Below are 26,785 nucleotides of genomic sequence, written 5' to 3'. Positions count from 1 at the left end.
GCAGCCTAATGAATTTATATCATTAGGAGTGCTTGTACACACTATTAACATTACATGTTTCGTCATTTATGACCCCACAGGCTTCATTGCTACAGGACACTGCTTTAATTAGGTGCTATTTCAACAACAGCCTAGGTCATTAACGGGGCTGGAATTCATTCGTTGCCACCGGAGTCTCAGTCATGGTGGCCTGTTGCCTGCTGAACTTTAACACTGTTCTCAGCGACATGAACACTCCAAAGCATGTCCACAAAAAATCAAAACCTGGATACGTCATGTCTGAAATGACTGATGCATTATCACTAAAATAATCAATTCAAGCGAAACCTTAACGTGTCGACACATTTATCTGCTTTCTTCATCGGTGGACAACTGTTCAAACTAAGAAAAGTCAAGGTTGGCATTATGTAGCAAGTAACCGAGAAAACTCACTGTATTAGATTTAAGACAAGCATGGATTAAGTCAAATACACTGTTTAATTTGAAGTAAGTAAGCAGTTTTCAGTTACAGAGAATCTCTGGCTACTGTTTATTTAATTTTACCACATTTTTGCCCAGAAATAATAAAAAATTTTGCATCATAAAAGCTTGCAACTCAGAGCTGGTATAAATTACGAAATAACTGGTACGCGTAATAATCTTGCCCTTCATTCTGCGTTTTAGCCTGCTCGTCTTTGGCCCGTTATATACAGGATCATTCGGTCTCTACAGCGTCTTCATTCTCTTGATCGGCATTTTGCCAAATTGGCTCCTATGATGTCGATTAAGGTGCGCAAAGAGAGAAAGCAGAGAAGAAGAAAAACGAGAGAGAAAGATGAGGCCAGCCCAGGGGGTGAGGCGCGTGTGAGAGTGTTGAATTTCATGAGTCACGGAAGTGTTATAATTGCACCCCAGAGTTCACTGATCAGTCACATAGATTGACAGCACATCCATGTCATCCCGGGTTCAAGCCCGCCTTGGCACAGTGTGTTTGGTATCATGGCACATCCTTTCATTCTCAAATTATTATAGATTTTTCTTTGGGGGGGTTGATAGGTGCTTATGGGGAAAAAACATCACACGAGTCATATTTTAGTGCGTTGCTTTGATTTTATGGATAAAAGGCGTTTAACTCTTCACTGGAATAAATGAATTATCTTTTTACTAAAATAGAACCACTTGACTCAAAGTACGGACACATGCGCACAACACGTCCCAGGATGATTCTCTTTTATGCGCAGTTACAAAGTAAACACCAACGCGAGTCGTTTTGGAGGTAACGAGTCCTGAGCTGCTGTGATCATGCGCATTTGTTGTCACGCTGTCTGGCCCGTGCGTCTTTGGCTCTTTACCACTTTGAGTCGACGCATCTTTGCTCTGTGTGTTCAGCGGTGCGCTCTCCTGTGATCTCCGGACAGCTTTGAGAATTTCGAGAGTGTTTTTTAACCTTTGGGATGGAGATTGAGGATGTGAAAACTTCAAGCCGATTATTCCACAAGTCTTCATTCAGCATCAGCAGCCTGTTGTGGAGACGAGAAGGAGTGATGGGTGACCAGGAGTCTCCTTCTCAGTCCCAGAAAGTGCGCTCTAGCCAGCTTGCAAAAGCCAGCCATGATCAAAACTTTGAAAAGTCAAAAGAATGCGCCAAAGTGGAAACCAAAGCGGGGACTGTAACTGGGAGACGAGAAGGAAATAAGGAAGAATCGAGGAAAACCGGTGGGGCAGAAGAAAGCGTCAAACCCGAAAAACCGCCTTTTAGTTACAACGCGCTCATCATGATGGCGATCCGCCAAAGTCCCGAACGACGGCTTACGCTCAACGGCATCTATGAGTTCATCATGGAAAACTTTCCGTACTACCGGCAAAACAGACAAGGGTGGCAAAATTCAATCAGGCACAACCTGAGCCTAAACAAGTGTTTCGTGAAAGTGCCGCGCCACTACGACGATCCCGGCAAAGGCAACTACTGGATGCTGGACCCCTGCAGCGAGGACGTCTTCATAGGTGGCACATCGGGAAAACTGCGCCGCAGAGCCGCAGCTGGCTCCAGGACCAAGCTCGGGCTGAAGAGAGGAGGCGGTCGTGTGATGCCCTCGGGCACTGCAACCAGCGTCACTCTGGCCGCAGCCAGTTCGTTTTACTGGCCGGTTCCGCCGTTTCTACCTCTCCAAGCGCCGGTGCGCACCCACCTTGGCGCGGGGACATATCTGAGCGCGCACCCTCGCTTCTCCAACCACGCCACGTCAGTGGTCTCACAGCGGGCCCGACTGAGCGCAAACGCTGCGGACGCTGACCGGTTCTTGCAGACGCACCAGGAGATGTCTTACATCGGACTCAGTTGCGCGCAGTCCCGTCGCCACCAGATCGGCGCCGCGTGCACCGCCTTCTCCGCCTCCATCCCCGCGTGCACGCTGCCGCTGACAGACCCGTGCTCTTTTAACATGATCTCCGGACAAGCCAGCTACTTTTACTCTCACCACATACCGTGCGCCGCCACGTTTAGTCAAGAGGAGTGCGCCACCTCCAAGACACCAGCGGCGACGTTTTTACCCAAGAGCGGTCATGCAGACCTCGGAGGATGCTGCGGTGACTTTTCAAATTATTGCCCTCAAGTCAGCCCGAGCCCGTCGTCTTGGAATATAGAGAAATAGATACAGTCCCGACAGCCAGTGTGTGAGATTTGAAACATTGCTGTAGATAGTTTGCTAATTGTTGGAAACAAAAGGCAAAGCCAAAGAATCCCGATGAATGATAAAAATCCTGCAATATTTACCCAAATGTCTGCGCCACAGTGGATGTATCTAAGTAAAAAAAAAAAAAACGTTAATAGACTTGGATTATTTCTCAGAGTTGCAAAGTTTAAATGACCAAAAAATAAATGACGCGTGAACTATAAGTCTTAAAATACTTCCTCTGACAAACACATTTCCGAAAATGAGCAAAAAACAAAAGTGTATTTGCGTATATTGTGAATCCTAGGTTATGCGCGGATATGCGCAGATCATTTTTTAATGCAATTAACGTTCACCGAGTTTGCATCTGCTTCTGAAATTGTACTAGAAAAAATATTATCCTTTGTTAACTTTCCTCATCAATGATTTCCCACATGTGTGTTTATTGGTATCAAAAAGTGAAGGGTTTTTCGGCGCATGTCACCAGTTTTGGGTTGAAGGGAGATGAGAAGAAAACACGATTTTAAACATGAAATAAAATCGAAAAGTATAAAACTCTTGATGAAGGGAATCGCTTTCCCCAGCATGGTATCCAACACATTAAAATATTACTTTGGAAAGGTTCCAGCTTAATTTTAAACGAACGGGTGGAACCGGGTTTTTTTGTTTTGTTTTGTTTTGTTTTGTTGTTTTTTTTAGTCCGGGGACTTTTTAAATTATGAGTTTTCAGTTTGGGTGAAAATGTGATGTGAAAATGATACTTAAACTGCTCATTTGCTGCACTTACTGTCTTCGATTTCGTTAATGTTGCAACCATATATATATTACATTCCCATTTTAATGACCTTACATGTAATTAAACGATAAATAATGCATTTTTAATTGTGTTTTCTTTTAACCTCATTAAAAGCTACAGTTGTTGATTGTTCTTATTTGGCTGTGTTATTAAATGTTTCACCCTGGAGATTTGAGCCCGCACAATAAGAACTATATATAGACTGGATTGAGTGTTTTAAGGAAAGGTTGTGAGGCACAGAGGCCTCTGTGCTCTGAGCCATTCTTTTTTTTTTTTTTTTTTTTTTGTTTATGAACAGTTCCACTAAAAAGGTTTCTCGAGGAGATATCGTGTGGAAAGGGTTGTGATGTAACCTCAACAGGTAGACATGGCATTTCCAGTCGCGCAGATCTTATTGATCTGTCTTCTGTTTCAACCTGCGCTGACATCACTGCCTGTTAAACTTTCCCTCACCTCTCCTCGCCGCTGCCCCCTGGAGATATAAATTAATAGATGTATGTGGATGCAGATTAGAGCAGATGTCTCTTTTAAACAAAGGGTTCTTTATCAAAAACATAAATAGAAAGAAAGAAAAAACCTCAGCCCGCCACCTTTCCAAAGCCAGTCACATCCTCAGTCACGTGTGGTTAAAGCAGACCGGGCTGGATCAGGTAACTTCACTGTTGCCAAACTCACCGTCTAGATAGATACAAAAGATAATATTTACACTTTGGCATGAAGGACTGTGGTGTGCAGAGCAGCAAGGGGGGGGAGCTTAGCTGTGAAGCAACAAGCTTTTGGTGCAAAGTAGACTTTTGTATCCTGAGGCAAGAGTAAGAAGATACTGTTTGCTGTTAGTGTAATAAATAACATGTTTAGTTTGACAGCTCTACTAATAACCATAGAGCTATAATTCACCCTGCTACAATAAGGTTTCGCTGGTTTTTGGTGTGCAGGAGGCTGCAGAAATCAGGATGGCCTTTTCAAAAATCAACCAGAAGTTTAAAAAAACCTCTTTAGTTATCATCTCTTTCAGTTTTTTAGATACATTTTTTAAAATGTACAACAAAATGTAAAGTGGGAATAACACGTTTGTTTGTTCAGTTTTATTTGGGTGAGAAGGAATAGGCCTTTGAACACCCTCACATATCTGCATTTGTTCTTCCGTTAAAATTAGGTTGGAATTCAGTTGCTGAGCATGAAGCAGTCCATGCCAGACCTTCGACGTCTCCCTCCACATCATTTCTGTTTGGAGAAACAGATCAGCTCTTTAAAGCCACTGAACATTCTGCATCAGTATGTCTCAAAGTGCACCTGTTTGACCAGCTTGTTTCTCCCACGCTGCAAAAGTTTCAGGCTCTGTTTATGCTCCAACATTTTCTGTCAAAAAGAAACCTTGTTACCACAAGCTACCACAAATTCTTATTATTATTATTATTATAAATCAAACAGATTAAACAGATTTTTGTTGTGCACTGAAAAAGAGCTTAAAAAACACTTATGGGAAAGGGTGGCTATCACTCTGTTCCTGGCATGTCCTTGTTCAGTGTAAGGTGTTGTATAGGTTCAGTTTCACTCACATTAGACACTCTAAATCCTTTCCAAATGTAGAGTCAATCTGTCACACCCACACCTCTTTGTAACACGCTTTCTGGAGGTGTCCCAACGTGTTCACGTGTTTGAACTCAATCTTCAAAGTGCTGTCAGATATTTCTTTCAGACTAGTAATTCAGTCTGACTATTTCACCATATTTGGGATTTTGGGTAAGAATAATAACCTTCCTGTAAATGAAGTCAAAATAACAAAAGTTGCCACCTTGTGCTGCTTGAGGGAGATGATGCAAACTTGAGATATTAAGATTTACAGTATGTCCACAATATGTTTTGATAAATCTGCGGGAATTGTAAATCCTTTAAAATCCCGTTCACTTTCTTGTAGGTCTATCTATCCATTTTCTTAGAAAAACAATCCAATTAAATGAATCTTACAGTTACTTTGTGCATCTGCATGTCTGTTAAAGTGTATGTTTTACTAATTTTTTGTTCTCAGTGTTCTGTTTGTTTTGAAAGCCAATAAAATTTAGGTTAACAAAAAGGAAACTTTACTTTTTCTATTTAGCTGTTTCATATATTTTCTTCTTGTCTTTTTGGTTAGTTACTGAGTATTTGCCTGCTCTCTTAACTGACCAAAGTCCTTTCAGGCTCCCACAGTTCCGTTTCATGTATATGAGCTCATTTTACACCACAGTTTAGGATGCAAGACTTTTGGCTGAGCTAGGTGTGCTCCATAAAGATGTACCCCAGCAGCGCTCGTAATCGATCCCAGTCAATCACACTCCCCTCCTCAGCAGCACACAGGCTGCCATTATCTGCAGCAAGTGCTTTCGACAGGTAGATGTGCAACCACTGAAACAAGGTGGGTGGGATGGACACCTATAGGCGTCTGTCTGTCTCTTGTCAGAAAGCCAATCTCCCTCTCTCAGACATAGACGTGCTCTTTTTACTCGTTCTTGTTGTACCGAAGAGCAAAACAATGACTTAACTGTTTGAGTCTGCATATCAGTTTGACTGCTCTCTGATTTATTTCCTTTATCCTATAACATCTTCTTAAGAACTCTGAGTTATATTGAGTCCCATGGTGTTAATATTATTTTTATTTTATTTTATTTTATTTTTAATTATTATTAGAGCATGTTGTTTCAGTATTCTTTGCAGAAAAAAAACATAAAATTACCACAGTGTAAAATTGCTCTATTCCCTATAATAAGTAAAATAATAAGTAAAATTATGCTTTCAAACTGAAAGACAATTTGAGCATGCTTACATAAGAATTTATCCTGTATTTAATATGTTAACAGCAATGTCAATTTTATATGTATATACCATATTTTACTACGCGTAATCTCATGGGTTTACCATAAAAGTTAAAACCATTGAAAGCTTTATCAACTAATAGAAAGATTTATAGTTTATCCTGTACTCAACTGGGAGCCAATGAAGTGACTTCGGCACTGGAGTAATATGTTTAAATCTTCATGTATGTGTGAGGACTCTTATCAAAGTATGTGATTACAAAAACTGATTATCCAAAAAAAATATTCTGTCTCTGATTTTCTGGACTAAAAACAAATATTTCTGTCTTACCTCTTAAAATTCAGCAATTAATGTGTCATTACTTTGTGAACAGGATAGATCACCGGAGTAGAATAATAAAATCATATCTAGTCAGCTTTTAGAAGCAGTCTATTGAATAAAATGTAAAATATAATGCAATTAATGATGGAAACGTGTGTTTCAGATGGACTTCTTTGTAGCGTTTAGTGAGCCTGTAGTAACCCGGTAGTTGTAGCGGCGTTTTTGAAGCGCCTTCAAACGACCCGGAAGTAGTTTGATCCACGCGAGCCCAACGGAATCGTTGCAGAGCGAGCTGAAAACGACCGAATTGTTACAGAGTGAGCTGAAAACGACCTAAAGAAACCATGTAAGTGTTTGTGATGATCAGCTGCTGTTATGAGAGACTGGTTATTCTTTCAGACACTGAAATCCGCTAATAGCGAGCATTTAAAAGGCTAACATTGTTAGCCTTTCTGCTACCCGGGCCGGTTAGCTTGATGCTTTTTAGACGATTTCGGAGCTCTGCCTTTTCATAACTAGCTGTGTTACAGTTTTGTTGTAGTTATATCAAAGTAGTTCGTACATCTGGTCTTCTTTGTTGTAAAGTTTCAAAATACTGATTCCGAAATCAGACTATAGCGTAAATGCTAGTTTTCTAAATGCTAACAAGAGACAATGTGTGAGCGTGCGTTTTCATGCTGGTAAATAATTGCGACCTGTGGCAGTCTAGTGACGTAAAAATTATTATTTTAAAATAGTTTAGCATAAAGGTCCCCAAACATGTCCCAAAATATGACTCACTGAAGCTTTTAAATGGCGAGGTTTAAGCTTCAGCGTGTTGTCTGATAAATGCATCTCTGTGCCCAATACCTATTTTTTTTACAGGTGTAGTGAGGTACTTTACTTTGTGTACTGTGTACAGCTTAAGTTTTTCACTTAACTTTTCTCAGTAAGTAGTCACACAACAAATAATGAATGAATTTTTGCGAAATGTCATAATAATTAAAAAAAACATCAAAATGTATAATCGGGCTATCTGTACCTGAGCTGTGTCAACGCACAAAATTCCCTGTTGTAGGATCAATAAAGTCTTGTTTTATCTTAGTAACAGAAAACCTCCAATAGTGCTACTTTACTACTTCAAATATGCCATTGTCATTGTCACACTCATTTATTAGGATACTGTTATGATGTTGTTTCATTGTTTCATTTGCAGGAGCCTCTTAACAAAGCCCAAGTCAGAGATGACCCCTGAAGAGCTTCAGAAGCGAGAGGAGGAGGAGTTCAACACCGGCCCCCTCTCAGTCCTCACCCAGTCAGTGAAGAACAACACGCAGGTCCTCATAAACTGTCGCAACAATAAGAAGCTGCTCGGAAGAGTTAAGGCTTTTGACAGGTATTGAATCAGACACTTATTTAGTATTTAACACTCTTGAGGGTATAATGTGAGACTTACTTGTATATATCAGTGTGTTTTTTTTTTATCATGTTTCTTTTGTCTGTTTTCTTACATTTAAGCCTTTATTTCATTATTATTGCTAGCCAATGGTGATAACATGCTATCGCGTCACTTTGGTCCCTTTTTAGTATTCACTCGTTTCCTATTTTTCTCCATTGGAGTCACATTTAGCACCTTTACTTTGTTATTAAATATTGCCCTCTCTCAAAGGTAAAAATAACCAAACACATTTAGTTTGTTATTCTTGTATAATGTAGCTGGAACATCATAATCCTCAGGCACATTTGATCATTTTAATTAGCTGGTTTACACACCTAATGAGTGAAAGATCTGCCGGCTGAATCCCAGAGGAAATGCCAACTCCTATTGGTGTTGCGTCAGAAAAATCTGTTATAGAAATTGAAAACATGCAGAACTACCCACTGTGAATGAGGTAGCAGCTAAAAAGTACTTTTTGTTTTGTTTTTTCCATTATAGGTGTGATATTTATTTATTATTTCTTCTGATACTGCAAAAGATTAAAAAAAAAATCACAGAACATGTAAATGCATATGTATGAGTACCTGAGTAAGATCACAGGGCTTTTATTTATGTATGCATTTATTTTCTATAAATTACTAACATTACATCACCATCGGCATTTCAGGCATTGCAACATGGTCTTGGAGAACGTGAAGGAGATGTGGACAGAAGTTCCGAAGAGCGGGAAGGGAAAGAAGAAGTCGAAGCCCGTAAATAAGGACCGCTACATTTCTAAAATGTTCCTCAGGGGGGATTCTGTCATCGTGGTGCTGAGAAATCCTCTGATCACAGGAAAATGAACTCTCTGAACCGCTCACCTATTCTTTTTTTTTTTTTTTCTTACACTTTCTCAAGGCAATTGATTGTAGTTGCCGTAACCTTATTTGTTTTGATTTTGATGTTGGATCACTGAATTCACTATTAAGACAGAAAACATGTCATCAAAAATATGTTTCTCCCATTTGACGGTCATTTAAAATGTTAGGCACGAAAGTGACCAATTTTTTTCTTTGTCTGTGGAGCTTTTCTGTCTTTTTCATTTTCATAATAAAAGTGATGAAGAGATGAAAACATTGTGCAGATATTTTTATAGCTTTTAGAGTGTATGTAGTTTACATTACACAAATGTAGACTAGTCTTTATATTATTAATTTTTCTGACAAAACAATGGTTTTATGTTTTCAGATTGTCTGTTTATCCCATTCTCAAGAATTCAATATTTCAGCTTCATCACATTTGGTACATCTATTTATGTTCACTTGGGCTAAAAATCAACATCCCTGACTTCAAAAACCATTTTGGCTCCAACTAAAGAATTAATTTAATAATCACTGCACGCTTTCACACAAACATCTGACTGGGTCTTTAACTTTACCAGTAATTAAAATGATGATGTGATAAACTTGAATAACCATAACATTTACAGTGACATAACGTCTCACCAACAAAGAAAAAGAACTTTGCTTATTATTCAGGGCCAGAACTCAGAAACAGACAGGACTTGTTCTGACACAAAAAGGTGACTTTAATCTTTGCCGCCCACTTGGACGTCCCTAAAAGTCCATTTTACGTATCAGTTTGGACGGATGTTACTATAAAGTTCAACTTCACTAATCGACGAGCGCATACGCTCATGAGGTTGTACTTGGTGGTATTTTGTAGCGCTCGCTCAGTGCAGTCATTGAAAAGTTGTTTCTCCTTGCCAGCCTCCCCCTCCCCTTCTCCTCCTCATTCTCCTCCTTCCACTGTCACCCTTTCACTCTCCCCTGACAGCATCTAAGGTGTCGGGCTTGATTTCAGTCAGCAGCGCTCAATAAGCGACAAACTGCCGTTTAAAGGCCCACTGCATTATTGATGAGACCAGATGTGCTGACTGTCACTTCACACCCTCATCTCTCTCCATTTCGAGCCGTTCCCTCTCTGCCGCTCGGCCCCTCCTGACCACTTTGTTAATTGTCTTAATAGCTCGACAGCTAGTGTCGCCTTACTTCTCCCTACCAGTTGGCATCTAACCTCTGCTCTGTGGTGCTCTCATATTCAGTGGTTACGTAGATGAAATGCTTGTTTGTGTATTTTATAGTTTTCTGTGAAGGGTGGGCGGGCGGGTCGTTGAGAATTGCATGCCTCTGATTTCTGAATCGTTCCTCTTGTTTTATCTGATGGAACCTCATGAAAAAATTGCTAAATATGTTTACAGAAGTATCCTGAATTTTCTGCTGTCATCTTAACATCTTGACCTCTGTTTTATAATTTATGTCACATTACACTCTCACTGTTAACCCTGCGCCTATCAGCCCAGCACCTGTGGAGTATCTGTGTGAGGGCAACAAGTCGTCACTGATTTACAGCTCTCAGGTGAAGCCTGCTGGGTGAGTCAACGGGAGAGTCGGGCTTAGCGCTTTATGTGAAATGTAGTGAACTTCTGTGACTGCTCTAATAGCTATTGCACTAATGCTTCTGGCAAATCCAAGTTTGAGATCATGTTGCGGAGGCCGGAAAATAGACGAGTTGTTTCATAGTCAGCCCAAGGGCACACAGCAGCTGTTCAGGGCCCTGCGGCAACCAGGAAGCCCCCAAAAGATCTGATCCTTTTTCTGTAGTTCAGATTTACCCATGTTGTAGATCAAGTAGTAAACCATCCAAAACAAGATAGGGACACTTTCACTTAGAAATCAGTTTGATGTGAGAGTCGGTAATCCACACATCAAACATGACAGATAAGGGATTTTTTATTTTTCCCTTGTTGTTACCTTACCCATATTTAAATCCACAAAAAAAAAAAGATTTTAAGCATGAAAATAAATAAATCAGCTCATTTTCATTCACCCTCATTTATTTTTTGTGGGCCAAATCTAATGGTTAACATGGTGAAACTGGAAACATTATATCAATTTTTATTAACGTAATAAATAAAGAATTACTACGACGGTTACAGCAGCAACCCAGAACAGTGACCCTTCTGTTTAAGCTGAGAATCTGAGTGAAAGACCTCATTCATACAGACTAAATCCATGGCTCTGTGCTATATGCTTCACTTCCACCAGTTTAATTATGCTCTTTGTCGAATATACAAGGCGTTGAAATGTATATGCTTGACAACACACTTGAAAACAAATATTTCAGCTCTATTTTTAGCCTGGTGCTAGTAATGTGACGACAAATAGGGTCACAGCAAGAACAATCAGTTTTGCCCTTTTGCACAAAGTAATCAGATCACCTTTGTAGTGCGACCTCTTTACATTAAAATGAAATTTGACTGAATTTGACCAGGACTCCTGAGCAAGAAGATAACAGACAGTTATGAAATATGAGCTTTCCGGTGTTACCCGGGCATTCCAGTACAGGAGTCCAGTTTCACCTTCAAATTAAGGTGGTATGATTGCCTTCCCTGACCACTTAGCATTGCAAGATTATAATCAATTAGACAATATACTGAGCATTGGGCACTTTTTAAGTATCCCCATTGACCAAGAATGCCAATCATAACACTTAACGGCCGCTCCTTTCTAAATATAAGTAACATTTCTTAGGTCAGTTCTTCAGATGTAAATGTTAATTTCAGACATGATGCTAGAACTAGAGACAACTTACAAGAGCCTTGAACTAAGGACTCCATGCACACTTACAATCTGCACCTCTGCACTGAGATGTTAATTGTATTGTATCTACTTTTTGTAATACCAACAGAAGCTAACAACAATAATCAGTGAAATCAATATTATAAACAGTTGAAAAGCCACAATCGCGAAATACATCATTCTTTTTTGGTAACTATTTTGAACTCTGTTCATTCTGTTCCACTCATTTCCTTCAGATATTATTTCCTTTATGACTTTCATGCAAAGGTGAGGGGTCAGATTCAGCATCAAACAGAAGGAAGCTTCGTTGCAGGGGCGCTCCCACTGAGGCAGCGGGCCCTGGATAGGAGCAGATCACCACTCGGTCTCCTTAGACTCAGTCTGTGATCGTTTTTTTTTAGGCACAGTGAGAGATTGTCCCTTTTGCTATAAAAAAGAAAAACCCCTCAACTGTAAAAACTGACACTTTATGTATACATTTACCTCCCTTACCAAGGGTGTTTCCAGGTTTTCATCTTGAACTTTAAAGGTAAAATGTTTTGCAAAGTGGGAAAAAAGTATTTAGACTATTTCCTTACCTAAAAGTTAAAAACCTTAAGTAGTTTAAACCTGCATTTGATTCTATCATGTTCCAGCTGTTGATTTTAATAACTTACATATTGCTGGTCAGCTTGATCTCAGATAAGTCATTTAATTTATCTCCAAAATAATTAGTGAATAAAGCTTTAAAATAAAAGGTACATGGTATTATATTTTCATCCAAAACATAATGGAGTAAAACAGAAAAGTAGTATTACATGGAATTACTAAAAATAAGTTACTACAGTTACATTAAACTTGTACTTCAGTAAAGCACATGAGTAAGTCCTATCCATGATCTCATCCAATGGTATTGCGCATTGTGAGACATGTACCTGAGCCCCACCTGGGTTAGTGACACTCATGAAGTAAACAAATTTTTTAATTTAAACATAAAGTAGAAAAAGAGGAAGTTTCTTACTATGACTTGTGTTCTTAGGTGAACATATAAAATACATGGTGACAACATATTTGCCTGCTATTGTATATGAACACCAGTCTTAAATAATGTTTTGTTGATGGCCAGGACTAATGCTGTCTTTAAAGCTGGTATAAAAATTCTCTAAAGGTGAATTAGTGAGCTTTACGGTGGCCCTGAGCATTCAAGTGCTCTTCCATTTAAATAAAGAAAGGCAAAAAAACCCAGCAAATATAAAAGTTCAGCAAAAGCATGCCAGGGGCGCCACCATTTTTGCTACTGTACCTTTGCACTGTCCACTTTCTGCTGTGACAAAACAAATTTCCCACATGTGGGACTAATAAAGGTTATCTTATCTTATCTTATCTTATCCTATGAGGGGCACTGGCCACCCCCCAATTCTGGGAGATAGCCAACTAGAAAGACGGTGTAATAACTTTAATAAACGCGAGCACAGGAGAGAGGGAGACACCCTACAATGAGTTGAAACATTATTGTTATTTAAAACTGATTATTTCAGATTTCAAAATCTTATTTGGTTTTCATATGTGCCCATTTTCTATGATAACAACAACAATTAGCAAGAAATTACCTAGACATATAATTCTTTTCTTGCAATAATTTTTGCCATATTTTTCAAGTAACCTATATCTGACAACAGCATAATAAAATTGGTAATTATTTTTTGGGTGTGCCCCAGCAATATTTTTAGTGGCCCCTACATGGCCACCCCTCTGAAAAAAATCTGGAGGCGCTCCTGACCCAAACAAAACACCATCACGTGTTAGTGAGGTTGAAAAGGTCAAAGTCTAAGGCACACATAATCTTTTTTATTAAAACCTGTAATGACCAGTTGAGCGTTCAGACACAGACTCTAATTTCATTTCACTTCATTTTATGCTATCGGTTAATAAGGTTAAAAGTACTATTTCGGTGCCGGTTTGCGCTTATTTTGGCTGTAGCTAAGTAAGCACCTGCCTGGGCGCCTTAGTGTCACCCCCGGAACCTGAAGGTAGTCTATAGATTATAGAAAACCAAGTTCAGTCTCCCTTTTATTTACTGTGACAAACACGAGCGACCTATCACAAAGTGTAAATCTACAGCTTGTTTAGGATCAAATAGCATCTCTCAACAATGAAACTCAGCTGCAGCATCGTGGGACAAAGCCCTGTCACATAGCCGATGGGTCTATTTGGAGATGCCTCGGATAAAGACAACTTTAGGGACCTGATTTGTCGGGTATCATCGTGCATTTGTCTCAGATTACTTACACTCGTGTCAAAGACACTTCAAGAAGTCTCTTTCCCTCCAGATTTTGGGGAGGATGAGCGATCCGTGAGCAGGAAGGCAGATGTTTTATTCAGTAGGTAAGCGATAAGAGGGGGGAAGTGTGATTATGATAGCGATCGGCCAAGCATCGATAGGCAACCATCCGAGGAACGCGACACCCTGCAGCGCATCGATCGGGCTCCGGTAACCGGAGCCGCCGCCGCAGTTTGTTTTCAAGCAGAGCCGCGATCCGGGTGTCATAGCCGCCAGGCCAGGTGGAGAGGAATAGGGAGGGAATGAGAAGGAGAGTATCAGCTCCGTAAATACATAAACACTGCCTTCACTCATCTCTTAAGTGAGGAATGACAGTAAGTGCAGCCAAAACAGCGGGGATCAGGTGTATCTCTCTGCTGTTTACAAACATGCTCTACTGTACCTGAGTAAAGTGGTATAGATATGTTAACCCTGCAACAGTGGACATCTGAACACAGTAAGACTGCTACAAATGAAATATATATATAGGATTATAGTATTGTTAAACACAATACTATAAATGAAACTACACTAAAAAATACTGCAAATATAAATACAGTAAAATAAACTGCAGTAACGTGCAGTTGCCAGCAAAGTTACTGTAAAATTAATTCACAGTAGGTGCTGCAATTTTATTTATAAAACATTTAGGCTACTGTAAGTTTAACTACAGAAAAGCATGAAATTATAAGCATTGAGCATTAAATTTACAGTAACTTTGCAGTTAACTTCATTTACAGTAGCTTTTCTGTAAGTAAAATTACAGCAAATTACTATCAAATCCACTTACAGCAACTTTACTGTAAATGCAGTTACAAAAAAATGTTTACAGTCAAATTACTGTAAACACTTTTTACAGTAATTTACTGTAAATTCTACAGCAACCTGTTTACATTCTGATCATGTTTTATAATGAAAGTACTATTTTCATTTTAATGAGACATTCATTCTGACAATAAAAGCACATTCATCCTTATTTTCCCTGCGGCGTAGCTATTTATAGCTCTAAGTATTTTTTTTAAATAATTGTTATTAAATACATGCATATATATTTAAATGCACTAATTTTATTTTATATCACATTAACTGTTTAATTAAGTTTTACTTATAGTGTGAAACTTCACAACCCCAACAATCTAACATTTCCTCTACAAGTTTTGCTTGTGAATTCAAACTCTGATCTCCTGTCAATGCCAAATATCTTTAGCTGTAGAAACACAACTCATGGTGTAATAGCTAGCTTGAATTGTACGTTGTTCGTTTTTCTGGAGTTCCTACAACATGGAAACGAATCGGTTTGTTTGTTTTGGTCAAAATGTTTTGAATTAAATTAGGTTTGTGTATTTTTCTGCTTCAGAAATGTGACGATGTGACAGTATAACCCAATAAACAAGCGAATGTTCAGGATGTTCTCTGCACTCCTTTAGGTGACGTTACCTGATGGTCATGTAGGAAAGTTTTCTTGACATTGCAGGAACATTCACTTTTGCTAAAAATTACAGTTTGGAGGACTTTATAGAAATCCTTCCTGGACTTTCAGCGTCACCATTCGGGTTAATACTCACTGCTCTTACCTGTTGCCATGTATTATTTCAGCTAGGCAGGCACAGCAGGCCGATACAGATGCATGATTATTTCAAATAACTTACAATTTGAAGGATAGACAATGTGGATATGTTATTTCTTCCAGGGTTCACAGTGGTGATTATCCATGTCCCCTCACAGATGGGTTTGAATTCACCAAACTGGCCAGCTGCTTCAGCTTCCTTCCACAGGCCAAAGACATGTTATTTAGCTGGTGACTTTATATTGCCTAGAAGTATGAATGTGAGTGGTCTGCCTCTCCATGCCAGCCCTGTAATAGATGTTAGCTGGATGTTATTGTTGTTTATTTAACTGTTTATTTGACTACATTAAAGAATACCTAACTCTTTATAGTCTTGTAATTCTTCAACACACTTGTCTCAGGGCATTTAATGGATGTGACACCATCTGTAGATGCAGATGTCATTCATCCCTGCTGTCTTTGAGTTCTTAGACTTTTTGAGATTCCTTTAAAGGAAGAATTGTCCAAGTTAAACTCTGGAGAGGGAAGACTAGCTTCACACTGATTGCACAATGTGAAAAAAATACAGGGGCCCCACGTTGACAGTCTAGTTTTTCCAGCACACTGACTGTGAGATTAATACAGATAGGCCAAACAGCTTTACCTGGATGTAATTTGTTAGGCTTGTATTGCCATCTAGTGGGTTGCAGAGATAACACACAGAGGCCTTGTTTGGATTGTCTTAAGTTCCCTTTCACTTACACTGTACCCTCAAGACTGACACATTCATGTGTGGTACAAATAACACATGGATACAAGCCAGGAATCCTTTTTGTTTTGACTCTTTCATTTTGATCTTCAGTATTTGTTGTCACGGTCCTCTTGAACTTCAATTGCAAGTTTCACAATGCTCTGTTTTTAAGATTGCAAAACAAGTTCCAAATTAAGAACGGTTTCATTTTGTGTCCTTCGCTTTAAAGATTGTAGTCTGGCATTCATTACCATTGTATAATGCCTCCCACTTTGCCCTGTGAGGAGTACAGGGCCTACATTTCAGGACATGCCATTTGGACTCTCTTTAAAATCCTTCTGCTGCCCTTTGCTTAGCTGGCCTCCAGCCCAGACCTCTTAGTGAACACTTGTGTCTCACTCCCATTTGCAGATTTCACCCTCCTCCAGTCACATTCCCTGTCAGAGAGCAATGGAAGGAGATTTTAAGACACTTCAACAGCAACACTTGCTCTCTGTACCACTGAATTTTCTTTATAATCCATTCAAACAGTGGGTCATCCCCTATGGTCCGTACTGTTAATCTTAATCCCTGTTAGGATAACTGTTGCCAACCTCAAGATCCAGGCTACCACTTTGTTTCCTTGCTCGAAGTTCAGTTGTGTAATTCTCTTTGTTTGTCTTCTATTCAACCAAGTGGGGAGGCTGAGGCTTTCAGACGCTGCCTCGGGACTGTATGCTTTACCAAGTGCTGGATCCCTGATGTAAGATGTAGTAGAAGTGCAGTCTGTTTACATAATAACCTCACTCCAAACCCAGAGACAGTGAGATAAGTGAAATACAGCCAGGTTCACCATGCACACCCTCTTTTGTCTTCTGCTCTGTGTTTTTTCAGTAGCCCGTGACCCTTTTCTTCTTATGCTTTCTCCAGCTCTGAACACCTATTGTTGCCCCTTTGCTCCAAGCCTTGGGGAGGCGTCTTTGCTGCTGTCCAGCAGGTTTTCTGTCAGACTGCCATCTGTGGGTTATGTTGACCGACTGACGTCAAGCTGTGGAAATAAAGCTGTGGTAAAGAGGAGGAGCAAAGGAGAAACCCTAGAATTACAGAGTGACTGCTTCTGATTCTTTATGGGCTACGTTCTGGGAACACAAGCAGCTTTTTGAGTCTGAGAAACTGCAAATCACACAAACACTTTCACACATGTTGAAGCAGGAACTTGCACGGGAACTGTTAATATTTGTAAAATTCCACAAGACGCAGGGCGCTGTTTGAGCTTCAGAGAGCACGGTTAACAGAGGGCATGTGGCCAAGAAAGAAATCATACCAAAAAGTTGCTCAGAGCAGTCAGCTGGTATGCCTGAGTGTGTGCGCGAATGTGCGTGCATAGTGAGACTAAAGGCATATTGACTTTCTGGATGTTTATACATACCATGCTGGCGTAATGCATTCCTTTCACATCCTCTCTTCCACTTCTGTTTCCATCAGGAAGTAGAAGTGCTTTAACGCTGTGTAATATCTCAGTGCTGAAAACTGGGCCACGTGAGCCGTCAGACAGACATTTTTTCCATTCATTGTATTTTCTGACAACATAACGTAAGAGCTTTTAAAAGGTTAAGTGATTCAGCTTGGAATATTTATTTTTGCTTTGATTACTTTTTTAAATTCCAAAAGAATTACATATGAGATACCACAGAGAGACCCCAAAGCCACAGTAGCTATTTGAACTCTGAAGCCAGACAGCCAATAGGCTGAGGTGGAGAGCTTGGACATGATGCTGCCTTTATGTGGTATTGGAAAATAAAATTACATCGAATAATTTCTGCAAGACCCAGCTGGGGCTCAAGAGATAGAGCGTGTAGTCCAGTAATCTAATGCTAATGCATCTCTCGGAGTGTGAATGTCAGGTTAAAGGTGCTTAAACATAAAAAAATAAATATGTTTTTGTAGTAAGAAACATGTGAGTATTCAAATAGAGAAAAAAATGCACTGTGTAATGTATACCTGTCTATTTAGTTCAACTATGGTGCTGTTATGGTTCCTGCATGAACCATAAAACAATTGCCATTTATGAAAAAGTATTTATAATTAGTTAAGACCAGATAAGATCAAATCTCTGATTATGGACATCACGAGCTAAAGGGAGTGGGCTCAAGTAGCTCTTGTTTTTCTTTAGATTTTTCATTCCTGAGCAATTTTTATGTCTTTATGGCTTTCTGGGAATACAAGACAACAAGAAGAGGAAGAACTACTTGTGGAGTAAAATGCATGCAGTCGTTCCTCAAGTTCTTATGTAAACATACTCACCCTTACCCTTTCTGTGGTGTAAGTTGCAGGTATGCTAAAAGACACAGTGAAGCCCATCATGTTAAAGGAAATGTTTGGTGTCATTATGAAAGAATGCTAAACAGGTAAACACTGCAAATAATTTTACTTAAATATTGTCAGAAAAACACAAGTAGCAAAAAGTAGTAGCAGTAAAGACTAGCATGCTGATACTGCTCATGGAGGTAAAGCTTGTGTAAAACAATGCTTGTCAAACAGTTCCACCTTGAACATGTATTTCTGAACAATTTCTGACTTTATGTATTTGTTACTTTTCTTATAATATTTTTTTACATTTCAATCTATCTTTTGAGTGAGTAAATAACTCAAATTTTGAGATATATAGTCAGTAATTTGAAAATTCCACATATGTAATTTGAAATGATGTGATGTTAACTGCAAATTTTGAGATGAAACTAACAATTTTTACTTATTTACATCGAAAATTTGAATGAATAAGTAGAAAATTCAAGTTAGGCTTCTCAACAAGTCAAGTCTGAGAACATGAGTAACTTGACACATGTATTGTGATATGTTGAGCTAAAACCCCCAAATTTTGAGATAATAACTTGAACTTTCGAGTCACAATTTTGAATTTCAAGTTGTTCACAAATAAGTCAAAACTTGTGAAGATAATAATAACCCCAAGTTTTGATACAATAGCTCAAAATCTTATATATATAGGGGGAGAGAGAGAGAGAGAGAGAGAGAGAGAGAGAGTTGTTTTTTAGGTCGCAGAAACAAGAATAAAAGCCATTAAAAGCCAGGGAAAAACCCATCCTCCTAAATGTGAATTATACGGAGAGGACTTGAACGCACCATGGGATTGCAGCCTACTTTGAAGCCGGCGGGTTGGGCCACACTCCAATGAATTTACACAGTCCTACCGAGAGACCGAGGGAACGAGAAAAGCCTGGCGCCTGCGTACGGCTTCGGTGTCCAGAAGCAGAGCGCTAAAGCAGCTGAAAGTGTGAGAGGAGACGTTCAGTTTTTAGCATAGTCGCGCCGGTTCTCGTTTCACCTCTTTAAATGGTAGAAACCACTGTGGGATAGTGATTGGAGTTGACAAGCCCGCTTCACTACTGTATCCCCCCTCCTTCGTCTCCTTCTCCTCCTCCTCCCCTCCCGCTCAACACACACAACCAGGAAATCGTCGAGGTGTGCTTCTTTTATCCCGCTTGTGGCTACCCCATTCGCGGGTGTCGATGCGGTTTTCTTCCCCTCTTTTTTTCCTAAGTTTTAAAAAAATATATATATATATTATTTTTATTCGGCTGGTTTGACTCTTCAAGCCGGGCTTCACCCCTGAAGTCAGCCAAAGTTGCCTGCGAGGAGAGGATCTCCACTCTGGCCGAACAATGAGGTGGGTAAAGCGGCTCAAATCCCTTCATCTTCATTGTGTTTCGGCTAATACTTTTCCAAGTAGACGACCTTTATTCTGACGTGGTAGAGCCTGCTCCACGGTGCTTGTCCGCTCGCTTAATCGCTACAGCAGGTGTTCCCAACGCGTTCACTTCTATTTCTCATTCAGAAGCAACTCTTGCGTTTAGTTGTTTTGGTGTCCTTTCAACCACACATGATACTGTGTAGCAGAATTGCCGTAATGCTGAGTGTCCGGTCCCACCTGTTCAAGTGCTTTCAAGAAATACTGGCTGAGAGTTAACTTAGCAGGTCGGATGACAAGGAGATACTTTTTGTATCAGCTTTTTGAGACACTCATTAGTGACCATTTGTTTAGCTACCGTAAGATTTCCTCTGGCAGTGTCGTTTGAGTAATTAAAATCCCCAGAACAATAAAACCTCCGCAGTGTAACCGAAGATCAGAGATCAGCTTAATATTTAGAGCATGAAAAGGGATTGCTCGCAGACAGCAACAGCAAGGTGTGTTTGTGCTCTTCCAGCTGCACAATAACCACCCTGGTCACCTTGTTGTTGTTTATTTCATGTCATGCAGTCCACAGACATGCATTACACTAATTCTTGGTGGACAGTTTTTCCCCCCCTCTGGCAGTTGAAGAGATATTTGCAGCAGGAACAAAATGGAAAGCTCATGTCCACAAATTCCACCGTCCTGTTACAGCCTGTGCAGTTGGCAATTACACGCTTTGAAGCCACCACTCCTGCCTGGCTGGAGCTTCTCTGGGCTCACTTATTTATTTTTTTTGTATACCCCCTTCTTCCTCTCCAACTCTTTCACATTTTAAACGGTTATGGAGCCCTTATGTCAACGAACACCTTTGGTACTTAGAAAGCCAAGGAGTTTAGAGTTAAATATGTGTGGTGGTGCAGGCTGATAACCTGAGTGACTAGTTTTTCTTTTCTTTTCTTTTTTTATCTCAAACCTATTGCGCTGCCCTTTCTGTAACAATATCTTTCAGCTCAGGCGCATGGGTTGGTCCGGGTTTTGTATTTGTTGTGCACATATTTCTGCATGCTGACTTTGATTACAGCAGGAACGGGAGGTGACCGAGCTGCCCGAGATCCTGCCACAGGTTATGCATAAAACATACCCTTCTAATAAGGCCATTATTTAAGGTAACAGCAACAATAAGCAAAGATTACTGTGTTTACTTACTCGATGTAATGACATTCGGCCAACAAAGCATTACAAACTAGAACTTGCAAATCAACCAGCATATACCTACCTTGCTACTTTCTATGTGTAATACAATATTACCCCTCATAAGATAATTACGCTGCTTTATTATCAATAACTCCAGCCAGACTTAAAAAAAAAAGTACTTCACTATCCAAAAACTAGGTCAGCAAAGACACAGTTAAAAACACACACACAGTGTGTAAGCAAAGAGCATTTTTTTGCCCATGTGCAGGTTGTGTCTTGCCCCTCAGAGAAGTTGGAAGGTTGCATGTGGCTTAATGAATGCAGTTGTCTAACTCTAAACGATCATGCTTTGGCTAGCCCTCCATTGTGGCCCAAACAGTTCGCGTCACCTTGTATAATAGATAAAGGCTGGTATGCAGCCCCACTCATGTTCATTGTCACTTATCCCTGTGGAATGTAAATGTTGACACAGAAGTGCACCCCGTTGGTCAAAAGTTCAGGAACTGACCCAGTTGGTTAAGTAAAGCATCCCAACTTGGGGCTGCCTTTAAATGTGCAACCCGTAGAAACGCCCTGCTGTTCTTCTCATGAAACATTAGCACCGTTTCCCGTTAGACCAGGGATGGTAAAGTCATTGTGGGCCACATACAGCCCAGTTTGATCTTATATGGGCTTGACCAGTGAAACTACATGATAAATGTGTGAAATTTAAGACCGGTTATAATGCACAGACTCTGCTGTAAGGATCAAATATAATTTGCTTTTACTGTGGAATCTCAATAATAGGAACTTTCCTGGTATTTGTTTGCTTATCGCTTAGGTAATTATTTTGCTGTAGTATGCATGGTAGTGGGTGTGGACAGTCTTTAATAGATAGGAAAAGCTGTAAAACCTATGAAAACACAGTTAAGTTCAAAACATACGCGCTCCTTCACATTTCCAGTGGGCCAGATTTGAGTCTTTAGTGGGGCCGATTCTGGCCCCTGAGCTTTAAGTTTGCCTAATGTCTGCACTCCAGTTGAGATTCAGTTATAAACCCGTTGCAGTCAAAGCACGCTTTCATGACGCCACTTCTACAGCACAAACAAAAGAATACGGTGTTGTATGGCTCTAGATGTTTACTGGTAGCTTTGCCGTTGCTTTTTTAGCATGTCAATGTGAAGCAGCAGTTGGTCTTTAAATAAAATGGCCTTAAAATGTCCTGACCTCTAAAACCCTGAGGGTTTTACTGAGGTTCCTTTCTCAAAGTGAGAAGTAAAGTAAAGCTAACACTTGTGAGGCTTTTATCTGAGGTGTAACTATTATAGATGATGCTACTTTGGCAAAGTAAATGAGGATGGAACATAAATAAATTCGATTTTTTTCCTTGCTTTATTTTGTTGTTGTTGTATTTTATAGCATATAACCCCTTTGAAAACATGCTGAGGTAGATAATTAACTCCAGAGATCCATGAATCAACATATGGATATTATCAGTGCAAAGACTGATGCTGCTGAAATGAAACTGAGCAAAGTTACAGAGGTTTTCGTGAAGACGGCGCCAGGCGTTTTGCAGTGTGACACATTTTGGCACAGTGGCTACTATGTTGTGCTTTTTAGATTAAATGTAGGGTTGCTGATGTCACTCAACATGATACAAGTTGCCTGTTTTGATTGGCAAGAACCTTTCCAAGAAGACAAGTCCTTGATGTAGATGTTACAAAAACATAGTTATGTGTTTCCAGTGGAAAAGGTGTGACTGGTTGCACTGGTTTTTAATTTTTACATCAGTGGAAATGGGCCTTTTCCTCCTCTGAGCTCCACTGAACTGACTTTAAGGGTTGATCTGTTGGTGTGAATGCAAATTTCTTCAAGTTTTAAGTTGCTATATTCAGTGTTTCCTTATGTTTTTTTTTTTTTGTTTTTTTTTGTATCTGCACACAGTGAACAATCGCTGTACTGATTGCCCGCACTTGAAACTGTCTTAGGTTACTCAGAAAGTGCATCTATCTGCATGATGATTCACGTTATTATCGGAGAGGTGACTCCCGTCTCTCGCTGTGACTCACTGACTGAATCTTTAGCTAAAAAAACTTTGTCCCATGTGAGACTGGCAGTGTAGCTGCCTCAGGCTCAAGAAGTAACACACAAGGAGCGATCATAAACGCAGACAGGTGTAATGTGTCTGCTTAACATAATGTTTACAGTCTAATGGGTTTCCTGTGCCCTTTTTAGAAACGGTGCATGTGTGAAAGTGATGCCAAGCTCAATGTGTCTCTGTGCTCTTGCACAAGCTTATTATTGATCAGCCTTAAAAGCAGTGAACTGGCCTCCCTCCGCCAGCCCTTCTTCTGTGTCTCGAGAAATTTTCTTTTCCTTGTTCTGGCACTTACTTGGAAGGAATGCAGCTCTAACCGTGATTTATGTAGTTTTGCTGTTGTATCATCTGCCACAATTAAATGTTCAACCTCTTGACCCTCGTGTACTAAGAGTGGCTGTTATTTAGGCATTTAGCAACACGATTGCATACGGCCATGTAAGGATATCATGATGAAACTCTGGGGTTGCGACGTTATTGCCATGGTGTTGTGTAATGTTCATGTAGGGATGCTAAATAGTTTTCTTTTTTTTTTCTCTTTTCATGTCTTCACTTGTTCTCCTAATTCCTTTGCGCAGTTGGATTCTTCTTTTCAAGGCTTATAACAGTGGCAGTTTACTTTTAAGCCATGTGGAGTCTTTGCTGCACACAATTATAAGTGTGAGGTAAAGGATCAGTCTGCATTTTTATTTATTTACTTATTTTTGTTAGCTGACAGGAAAATTGCGATTCGCTTTCTTTTGCAAACTGTGCCCAAATACTTCCTCCGTCCAAAAAAAAAAACCTGATTACACTTTCTTAATGTGAACATTAACGAAATTAGTTTTTTCCACCCGTAGACCTCCATGTATCCTCACTCAACCCTCTGCCCAGAAGTAATTGGGATGTGCTTGTGGGAATGGTTATCTGTAATAGATTAAGAATAATGTCTTCAATTCACACGTCATAAAGGCTCGCGCGTTGATCTGCGCGTTGAAAGATTCGTCGGTGTGTTGCCGTACGGTCGGGGTGACGGTGTGTCGAAATGATCACAAAGCTTGCGTGCTTCGTCGCTGAGCTCCCTCCATTATTAAAACGGCCCCGTCTAGTCGCATTTTGTTTCCCGAAACATCCAATCACAGCTCACCCCCACCCTGAACCAATTTACCCCTCCTGCCACCTCTCGTACTCATAAATAGGCCATTATGCCGGCCAGCCTCTTGGATTAGGCACTTTGCTGCAAGAGTTGCCCAACATACAATATCCTCTATTGTATACTTGGTGACAGATCCAGTTTCCTAGGTAGTAGTTCATATTGCTTGTCTATAATTGTGCCTCTAGGTTATTGTTTGTTTTTTTTAATTTTTAAACTCTATGATCACTTATCTGTAAGTTAACCATTGCTGGTGATTTTTCACCGTTATGAAATAGTTTTTCAGTGAACTTTGTGTCATAAAACCTGAGACTAAAGACAGCAAACAGAAACCCTAATGAGGCTGAGCTGTGTATCAACTTTTGATATATACAAAAATATACGTATAAGTCTAGGAATGTGGGATAGGTTGATAACCAGTTATACAAGCATATCTCATTAGTCTGTGTCGTTTGTAGGAGTCGTGTATCTGGACGTTATCTGTGTGTTTGTTAAGGTTTTATGTGGATTTGTTGGTTTACTCAGAGTTTAGCGGTTGGTCACATGATTAGGGACTGTGTTACTGATTGCTAATATTAGGCAACCATTGACGTGGAGGGAAGTTGAATTATTTAATAACTCTGTGATCCCTGTGATAAAATTTCACCAATAAGTTGGTTTATTAAGCATAAACATGGCTTGTTTTGCACATCCTCTTTCTTCTGTTTAGCATCTTTCTTTCCTTTTGCCTGTGTCTCCTGCTTCTACACAGCGCTGGTACTACAATGAGTAATACCTTGAGGTTATGCTTTAACTTTAGTTGATGAGGTTCACTGACTTGTTTAAAATAAAAAAAGACTGAGAGTGAAAGCGCTGGTATTCAAAGCCACAGGACTCGTTTTGAGATAAACGGTAATTTCACTTTGAGGAACGCAGAAATGTGTGTGAGACACAAAGTCAGCGGTCAACACGGTAAAATGTTAACAATGAGGAAAATCTCAAATTTGTCCTAATGTTGTGTGCTTTGTGATGATAATTTGAGCTGTGTGTATTGGCTGTAGATGCCAACTGTTGAGAAGTGTATGCTCAACTAGAAGAAGGAAATGGGTGATTGCATGTGTGTTTTGCGACATTATTGTGCCTGTTTACATAACGATGACGAGGGAAATGCGAGTTAATAATTGCCACTACTAAGTGGACGTTCGTCTTTGAAGAAATCTGTATTACTGCCTCAGTGATGGGTAGTCTGGAGGTAAATAAACATAAACATAGCATTCTTGTAAATTTGTTTGAAGTGGATAAATCTTTTATTTTTATCAGTCTTTTTGAATAAAAATGCTCAGAATTTTTTCTTGTGGCTTTGACGTTCACCTGACCGTTCAATCCAGTATGGAGAGACGTACTCTCATTAATAACAGTGGCATGGTTGTTGGCCAAGCCACTCAGGTCTTACTGATAAAGCTATTGCTTTGTTTAAGGTAAACAGGAAGTAGGATTTTTTTTTTTTTTTTTTTTTTTAGACCAAGTAAACAGGCGTTGTGTCAGCCGGTATTGGTGTTTTGTAAGTTTTACGGTGTTTCTCTATAACTAATATAGACCTGCAGCTGTCAGTTAGCCAGTGATCAGAAAACGCTGTTTGCCCACCCGCAGCGTTTTTCCTCTCCATAGGCCGGAGACTGTAAACACTAAGGTGTTGGGTCTCCATCTACGACCTTGTTTAAGATAAGACTTCTCAAAGCATTTTGAGCTGTTATGATCCTGGGGAGAAGTTTCTCTTCCAGGGCAGCAGGATTAGATTTCACATGTATGTAAATAATATCCTTAGCTTAACTGTGTCAAGAATGAGGTCAGAATTGTGATAACAAACTTCCTGTGCATTTGGATCTGTGCCATTTCTAACTGCAGATTTTAGCTTTTATCAGTATATACCTCTACTGCTTTGATACTTTCATTCTGTTTCCTAAATCTGTTCACGTAACTCTCCATGACAGGAAACAATTGTTAGGATTATTCCCTTTGGTTAATTTTCAGGAAAAAGAAAATTGAAAAGTTCCTTGTTTTAGGAACTCAAAAAAGTGGAAATTAGACCTTGGAATGGAGGATCACTCTGACCACGGCCGGTTGGAGGACTTGTTCCACTTCTCTAAACTACAGAGCAGAACAACAACTGCAGTCCAGCTGATTTCACTGCCCTGCTTTTTATTTGTCGCAAATTAAATATTTCCAGAGAAGAAACTCTAAACTCTAACACGTGCTATAACACAGTATGTGCACAGTAGCTGTTGCACAGTGACTGAATGAAGCTAAAGACTCGACACAGCCTCCGGTCTCCTCTGCAGCGGCCCGGTCTAGTGACATCATACGAGCTGATGGAGAGCCTGCCGCTAACACTGGAGTAAAACCATAGATCACTTTGGGCAGAAAGGCTGCAGCGGTATATTGTATGGTCAGCAGTGCTAATGGGCATAAAGATGCAGTGGGTTCATCAGAGGGTCCACAGCTTAATGGAGCATAATGGACAACACTTGGTATAAAACAG

At 39.8% G+C, this 26,785-nt stretch overlaps 3 protein-coding genes and 1 long non-coding RNA gene across 6 annotated transcripts in view; 3 read left to right on the top strand and 1 right to left on the bottom strand.

Annotated features, from left to right (window-relative positions):
* The first annotated feature begins 67 nt into the window (after positions 1-67).
* Positions 68-3,507, top strand: foxg1c (forkhead box G1c). The gene has a single exon (XM_004544087.2). The coding sequence runs from the start codon at positions 1,434-1,436 to the stop codon at positions 2,628-2,630; it is 1,197 nt and encodes a 398-aa protein (XP_004544144.1). The 5' UTR covers positions 68-1,433; the 3' UTR covers positions 2,631-3,507.
* A 3,276-nt stretch (positions 3,508-6,783) lies between these two features.
* snrpd2 (small nuclear ribonucleoprotein D2 polypeptide) lies at positions 6,784-9,091 on the top strand. Its single transcript, XM_004543974.4, has 3 exons — positions 6,784-6,907; positions 7,757-7,936; positions 8,646-9,091. Coding segments are annotated over exons 1-3 (357 nt in total). The 5' UTR covers positions 6,784-6,905; the 3' UTR covers positions 8,821-9,091.
* A 5,696-nt stretch (positions 9,092-14,787) lies between these two features.
* On the bottom strand, positions 14,788-17,715 carry LOC143421937 (uncharacterized). Its single transcript, XR_013101538.1, has 3 exons — positions 17,603-17,715; positions 16,788-17,221; positions 14,788-16,631 (listed from the first exon to the last, which is right to left on the bottom strand). It is a non-coding gene; the product is annotated as an uncharacterized LOC143421937 (long non-coding RNA).
* Positions 17,716-19,314: 1,599 nt separating this feature from the next.
* vaspb (vasodilator stimulated phosphoprotein b) overlaps positions 19,315-26,785 on the top strand; it is a 35,121-nt gene continuing 27,650 nt past the window's right edge. Inside the window, exons 1-2 of one of the 3 annotated variants that reach the window (XM_004543976.6) lie at positions 19,318-19,653; positions 19,788-19,858. In XM_004543976.6, the coding sequence (XP_004544033.2) occupies positions 19,854-19,858 (5 nt within the window). In that variant the 5' untranslated portion in view covers positions 19,318-19,653; positions 19,788-19,853. Of the gene's footprint in view, positions 19,859-26,785 lie in introns of all 3 variants that reach the window. The other 2 variants (XM_014410016.4, XM_004543979.5) reach the window with 2 other exon arrangements.

Source organism: Maylandia zebra, linkage group LG14 (genome assembly GCF_041146795.1).
Source record: "Maylandia zebra isolate NMK-2024a linkage group LG14, Mzebra_GT3a, whole genome shotgun sequence".
Classification (NCBI taxonomy): Eukaryota; Metazoa; Chordata; class Actinopteri; order Cichliformes; family Cichlidae; genus Maylandia; species Maylandia zebra.
Note: the sequence above shows the minus strand (reverse complement) of the source record. Positions and strands in the feature narration are given on the sequence as shown.

Bases quoted from the DNA above. Each gene is read 5' to 3' on its own strand.
- snrpd2 (XM_004543974.4), top strand. The intron at 7,937-8,645 runs GTATTGAATCAG...TCGGCATTTCAG, and splicing joins AGAGTTAAGGCTTTTGACAG to GCATTGCAACATGGTCTTGG.
- foxg1c (XM_004544087.2), top strand. From the start codon at position 1,434: ATGGAGATTGAGGATGTGAAAACTTCAAGCCGATTATTCCACAAGTCT.